Below are 7,500 nucleotides of genomic sequence, written 5' to 3'. Positions count from 1 at the left end.
CCGTCTCCTCCTCCTCTCCTCTCCCTCTCTTCCTCCTCTCTCCTCCTCCACCTCCTCCTGCTCCTCTCTCCTCCTCAGGCCCCGGCCCCCCTGCAGACCAGACGGTGGTCATCGAGGAGTTTCGGTATCTGTCTCAGAGGCTCTTTGTGTCGGTGTCGGTGTTCGCTGGCTTTGGGATCCTGCTGGGGATCATCTGCCTCACCTTCAACATTTACAACAGCAACGTCAGGTAACACAGCTCACCTGTACCACACGCTTACCCAGGTCAGGGTCATTTAAAGGGTCTGTAGGATCTTCTCTGTCAGACAGACTCACTGAAAGAGTTCACTGAGGCTTCATTCAGACGAGGCAGTCTGGAGTCAGGACGTCTGTTATTATTCTCATCAGTTCTTATTAACAAATCTGTGTCTCATAGAATAATAACTGTTTCTTCAGTCTGCATGACATCATCGAAGCTCGACCACAGAGGACTCTGTGCCTGCTGCTAGCATGTAGCTACAGCCTGTTAGCTTCCACATAAACATGAAACAGTACTTTAATGACGTGTGTCAGTCACAGACGCAGCTCTGAGGACCAAACTCTATAAACCCTATATATGTATGTGTGTGTGTGTGTGTGTGTGTGTGTGTGTGTGTGTGTGTGTGTTTGTTTTCTCTGCAGGTACATCCAGAACTCCCAGCCCTACCTGAACAACATGACCGCAGTGGGCTGCATGCTGGCTCTGGCTGCTGTGTTTCCTCTGGGCATCGACGGCCTGCACGTCCACAAGACACAGTTCCCCGTCGTCTGCCAGGTACAAACATTCAAACACAACGAGTTCACCTGAAGCTGTAAGTGAACATCAGAGGCTTTCAGGTGATTTCACTTCAAACATACAAACTGAATATAGCTCACTGCAGGAGGCAGGAAATGACATCATCAGTCAGATCATTAACAGGTGACTGACACTAAAGGTTCACTCCCCAGCCTCGAACACATCTTTCACCAGCAGATGGAGTCCTGTCTGTTGTCATGGAGACATGTGAGCTGTTTATCTCATTTAGTAGAGAGTATAATTCACCACTTTCACACGGCGGCCATTTTCCTCTGATGTCACCCACAGGGTGTGACAGGGTGTGAAGCTCACATGTAAGTGAAGCATTCTGACAGTCAGTATCATTTGAATGCTTCTACATCGATGAGCAACTGAAGACTGAAGACAGGTGAGAGCGTTTCCTCGATAACATACGTTAGCTACGAGTGTTCGCCCTCCTGTTGGATCACAAAGCTTCCAACTTTCAGCCTGCGCCAAGCTCATGTTATAGTTTCCAGTAAATTCCACTGCTGGGTTTTCTGTTCAGTTTAACGGGATCAAAAAGCAGAGACGGGATGTTTACCTGCCACAAACCAGCGTCACACAGCAGGGCGACGTCAGCACAGCGAGTCAACATGACATCAGAGGAAATGTGGTGAATGACTTCCTGTTTTGTTGAAAACAAACAGAGGTGAGACAGGAAACAGGCTCACACCTTGTCCTCAGGTGTTTGCTCTGCACTAACAGTGATGTCACTGAGCAGGTGTGATGTTCTGTTTAAAGGTGAACAGTCATCTGACAACATATACATATACATATATATATGTATATGTATATGTATGTATATGTATATGTAGGTGAGACCGGGGCATCATTGTTAATATTTTCACCATGAGAGGGCGCTACTTCAAAGTTGAAAACTAGTTTTGTGCATGTACGTGGTCTGATGTCATATCCTGTCTGTGACGGTCACACTGTTCACTGAGGTGAGGACTGACTGACCATGTCGCACATTCTAAAGTAAATTATTGAACTTCACATTTTTTGTTATAATCTTGTTGTAGTTAAAAATCTTGACACTTATATATTTGTACTCGGTGGAGGAGAGAATGAATCGCTCGTTACACTTTTGCTAATGACCTGCTTTAAGCTAGCTTTAAGATATAGCAAACAACAGCTAACATGGTGGTTTGGGTTAGTTATTGTTGTGGCAAAAAAATTCCCCGAACCCTCTTGTCAGCCACGTAATTTCAATCTCCAATAGATAATAAAACATGGTTGAAAAACTCTTAAAAATAGGTAATAAAACTTGGTTAAAAATATATAATCAAGTCTTCAAAAACTCAGACAAGCAAACACTAGAGACTGTCAGAATCTGATGCAAAAAGAGAAACATTAGAATGTAAAACCTGAACTATAAAACATTTCACTGTAAAACTTTAACTTTTTGCCTTTAGACTATAGAAAAGTTATCTTTAAGACATTTTAACTATAAAAACTTTAACTTTAAGGCATTAAAACCTTTAATTTATAAATCTTATGGGTATATAACTTCAACTCTAAAACATTTGATTATAAAGCTTCAAAATTTTTTCCAACATTATCACAATATGTCATTTTGAATTTTGTGAATGTGTTTTTAAAAAAGGAAGGAAGGAAGGAAGGAAGGAAGGAAGGGAGGGAGAAGAGATGCTCAGGAATGTTACACCAGTGAAGGAGGCGCTTCTTGCCTGCCTTGCCTGTGCCTGCCTTTTACCTTTTTACAAGGTGAAAAAGTAAAAGGCAGGCAGAAGGTAAAGAGAAGAAATGTGGGGGAACCAAATCTACAAACATATAATCGATCTACAAACAAATCTACAAACATATAATCGATCTACAAACAAATCTAAAAACATATAATCGATCGAAAAACAAATCTAAAAACATATAATCGATCTAAAACCAAATCTACAAACATATAATCGATCTAAAAACAAATCTAAAAACATATAATCGATCTAAAAACAAATCTACAAACATATAATCGATCTAAAACCAAATCTACAAACATATAATCGATCTAAAAACAAATCTAAAAACATATAATCGATCTAAAAACAAATCTAAAAACATATAATCGATCTAAAACCAAATCTACAAACATATAATCGATCTACAAACAAATCTAAAAACATATAATCGATCTAAAAACATATAATCGATCTACAAACAAATCTAAAAACATATAATCGATCTAAAACCAAATCTAAAAACATATAATCGATCTAAAAACAAATCTAAAAACATATAATCGATCTAAAAACAAATCTAAAAACATATAATCGATCTAAAACCAAATCTACAAACATATAATCGATCTACAAACAAATCTAAAAACATATAATCGATCTACAAACAAATCTAAAAACATATAATCGATCTAAAAACATATAATCGATCTAAAAACAAATCTAAAAACATATAATCGATCTAAAACCAAATCTACAAACATATAATCGATCTACAAACAAATCTAAAAACATATAATCGATCTACAAACAAATCTAAAAACATATAATCGATCTACAAACAAATCTAAAAACATATAATCGATCTAAAAACATATAATCGATCTACAAACAAATCTAAAAACATATAATCGATCTACAAACAAATCTAAAAACATATAATCGATCTACAAACAAATCTAAAAACATATAATCGATCTAAAAACATATAATCGATCTACAAACAAATCTAAAAACATATAATCGATCTACAAACAAATCTAAAAACATATAATCGATCTAAAAACATATAATCGATCTACAAACAAATCTAAAAACATATAATCGATCTACAAACAAATCTAAAAACATATAATCGATCTACAAACAAATCTAAAAACATATAATCGATCTACAAACAAATCTAAAAACATATAATCGATCTAAAAACATATAATCGATCTAAAACCAAATCTACAAACATATAATCGATCTACAAACAAATCTAAAAACATATAATCGATCTACAAACAAATCTAAAAACATATAATCGATCTAAAAACATATAATCGATCTAAAAACAAATCTAAAAACATATAATCGATCTAAAACCAAATCTAAAAACATATAATCGATCTACAAACAAATCTAAAAACATATAATCGATCTACAAACAAATCTAAAAACATATAATCGATCTACAAACAAATCTAAAAACATATAATCGATCTAAAAACATATAATCGATCTACAAACAAATCTAAAAACATATAATCGATCTACAAACAAATCTAAAAACATATAATCGATCTACAAACAAATCTAAAAACATATAATCGATCTACAAACAAATCTAAAAACATATAATCGATCTACAAACAAATCTAAAAACATATAATCGATCTAAAAACATATAATCGATCTACAAACAAATCTAAAAACATATAATCGATCTACAAACAAATCTAAAAACATATAATCGATCTAAAAACAAATCTAAAAACATATAATCGATCTAAAAACATATAATCGATCTACAAACAAATCTAAAAACATATAATCGATCTACAAACAAATCTAAAAACATATAATCGATCTACAAACAAATCTAAAAACATATAATCGATCTAAAAACAAATCTAAAAACATATAATCGATCTAAAAACATATAATCGATCTACAAACAAATCTACAAACATATAATCGATCTAAAAACAAATCTAAAAACATATAATCGATCTAAAAACATATAATCGATCTAAAAACAAATCTAAAAACATATAATCGATCTAAAAACAAATCTAAAAACATATAATCGATCTAAAACCAAATCTAAAAACATATAATCGATCTAAAAACATATAATCGATCTAAAAACAAATCTAAAAACATATAATCGATCTAAAAACAAATCTAAAAACATATAATCGATCTAAAAACAAATCTAAAAACATATAATCGATCTAAAACCAAATCTAAAAACATATAATCGATCTACAAACAAATCTAAAAACATATAATCGATCTACAAACAAATCTAAAAACATATAATCGATCTACAAACAAATCTAAAAACATAAAATCGATCTAAAAACAAATCTAAAAACATATAATCGATCTAAAAACAAATCTACAAACATATAATCGAAAATAACCCGACAATGAATTGGTTCTTTTTTTATTTGTTGAAAGATCCAGTGTGACATCCGTCCCCACACAGTGTGACGACTTACCCACTGATGGGGCAAGGTGTCACATGTGCACACTCACTATTTATATGCCTATAACTCTGTACTGAAATAAGATGAAAATGAAATGAATACATAAAATGTGCCTGAGACTTTGTTCTTTCATTTGGTATGCAGTTTTTAACACTCTGATGTATTGATCCCAAGATATTGAAAAGAGTATGAAAAGTGTGACAAGATGCCCCGGTCTCCCCTACATTTAAATGTTTGTGTTTTGTTTAGATCATTGAAAGTGAACAAACTTTTGTTGTTGTTGTTGTTGTTACTGTTCCAGGAAGTGATGTCATTAAGGGAGGTTGAATAGCGTGTGTAGCTTTAATTCAGACCCTGCTCCCTGCAGGGAACACACTGAGTTCCTCCAAAGGTTTCTGCTCTCTGTAACTTCCTGCAGAGGAAACATGGACGCTGTCGGAGTTACAGTGTTTCCTCCTCCTGTCTTTCCTGTGTGGATCACTTGAAGCACACTGTTTCAACCTGCCCACTATAGCCTGTTTGAGTTTGTATTCATGTCAGTGTGGTCGGCTCCAATGACACCTGAAAGTGTTACTCTGTGAGAAGGAGACACATCTCGTCCACACAGGCCTGAGAACATGTTCCCTCCTGGTGTCCGTGTGTCTCCTCCTCACTTCAGACTCAGAGTATCTGAAGCACAGACAGATGTTTCGTCTCAAGGTCATTTCAGAGGTCTGTTAGCCTCACACAGGATGATGGAGAGTAACTGATGTGATGACTCTCTGATCATGAATCATTGTTATTAAAGGTTCTTTGTTCCTCCGTCAGTTCCGCCTGTGGCTGCTCGGCCTGGGCTTCAGTCTGGCCTACGGCAGCATGTTCACCAAAATCTGGTGGGTCCACACCGTCTTCACCAAGAAGGAGGAAAAGAAAGACAGGAGGAAGGTAAACAGGGCGGGGTAAGAGGGCAATTAGGTAAAAAAAACTACCCTTCCTGTTAAGATCCAGGGGTGTGCTGTTGTGGTCCGGTCCTGGCCCTTGCTCTGTGGGGGGAGCCTGCGCTCGTATCCTTACTTCTGTGGCCGGTGGTGTGTCGGAGGCCGGGGAACCCAAACTACAACTTATTACAATGACAAATATTACCACCAATTCTGTGCAGGGGAGGGGCCTGCCCACTGCATCACCCAGTGGGAAGTGTAAGGTGGGCGGCTCGCTCCTGCAGGGGAGGGGCCTGCCCACTGCATCACCCAGTGGGAGGTGTAAGGTGGGCGGCTCGCTCCTGCAGGGGAGGGGCCTGCCCACTGCATCACCCAGTGGGACGACGGCAGCGGGCGTGCTCCCTCCTGCAGGGGAGGGGCCTGCCCACTGCATCACCCAGTGGGAAGTGTAAGGTGGGCGGCTCGCTCCTGCAGGGGAGGGGCCTGCCCACTGCATCACCCAGTGGGAGGTGTAAGGTGGGCGGCTCGCTCCTGCAGGGGAGGGGCCTGCCCACTGCATCACCCAGTGGGACGACGGCAGCGGGCGTGCTCCCTCCTGCAGGGGAGGGGCCTGCCCACTGCATCACCCAGTGGGACGTGTAAGGTGGGCGTGCTCCCTCCTGCAGGGGAGGGGCCTGCCCACTGCATCACCCAGTGGGACGTCTGCAGCGGGCGTGCCCCCTCCTGCAGGGGAGGGGCCTGCCCACTGCATCACCCAGTGGGACGACGGCAGCGGGCGTGCCCCCTCCTGCAGGGGAGGGGCCTGCCCACTGCATCACCCAGTGGGACGTGTAAGGTGGGCGGGCTCCCTCCTGCAGGGGAGGGGCCTGCCCACTGCATCACCCAGTGGGACGTGTAAGGTGGGCGGGCTCCCTCCTGCAGGGGAGGGGCCTGCCCACTGCATCACCCAGTGGGACGTCTGCAGCGGGCGGGCTCCCTCCTGCAGGGGAGGGGCCTGCCCACTGCATCACCCAGTGGGACGTGTAAGGTGGGCGGGCTCCCTCCTGCAGGGGAGGGGCCTGCCCACTGCATCACCCAGTGGGACGTCTGCAGCGGGCGTGCTCCCTCCTGCAGGGGAGGGGCCTGCCCACTGCATCACCCAGTGGGACGTGTAAGGTGGGCGGGCTCCCTCCTGCAGGGGAGGGGCCTGCCCACTGCATCACCCAGTGGGACGACGGCAGCGGGCGTGCCCCCTCCTGCAGGGGAGGGGCCTGCCCACTGCATCACCCAGTGGGACGTCTGCAGCGGGCGGGCTCCCTCCTGCAGGGGAGGGGCCTGCCCACTGCATCACCCAGTGGGACGTGTAAGGTGGGCGGGCTCCCTCCTGCAGGGGAGGGGCCTGCCCACTGCATCACCCAGTGGGACGTCTGCAGCGGGCGTGCTCCCTCCTGCAGGGGAGGGGCCTGCCCACTGCATCACCCAGTGGGACGTGTAAGGTGGGCGGGCTCCCTCCTGCAGGGGAGGGGCCTGCCCAGAGCACCGCCCACTAAAACTGCTAAATAGGATTAAGCCTAAAAAAATGTAAAAATAAATAAAAGATAAAA

General features: G+C 41.7%; 1 protein-coding gene across 1 annotated transcript in view; it reads left to right on the top strand.

The window, feature by feature from the left end:
- The window catches only part of gabbr1b (gamma-aminobutyric acid (GABA) B receptor, 1b), a 93,774-nt gene that overhangs the window by 72,238 nt on the left and 14,036 nt on the right, over nt 1-7,500 (top strand). Inside the window, exons 12-14 of the mRNA XM_069682238.1 lie at nt 79-229; nt 661-793; nt 5,808-5,924. Of these exons, the coding sequence (XP_069538339.1) occupies nt 79-229; nt 661-793; nt 5,808-5,924 (401 nt within the window). The remainder of the gene's footprint in view (nt 1-78; nt 230-660; nt 794-5,807; nt 5,925-7,500) is intronic.

This window comes from Semicossyphus pulcher, unplaced genomic scaffold (assembly GCF_022749685.1).
Source record: "Semicossyphus pulcher isolate SPU_LCO1_2020_fin unplaced genomic scaffold, fSemPul1.0.p SCAF_55, whole genome shotgun sequence".
Classification (NCBI taxonomy): domain Eukaryota; kingdom Metazoa; phylum Chordata; class Actinopteri; order Labriformes; family Labridae; genus Semicossyphus; species Semicossyphus pulcher.
This window is presented reverse-complemented; position numbering and strand designations above follow the sequence as displayed.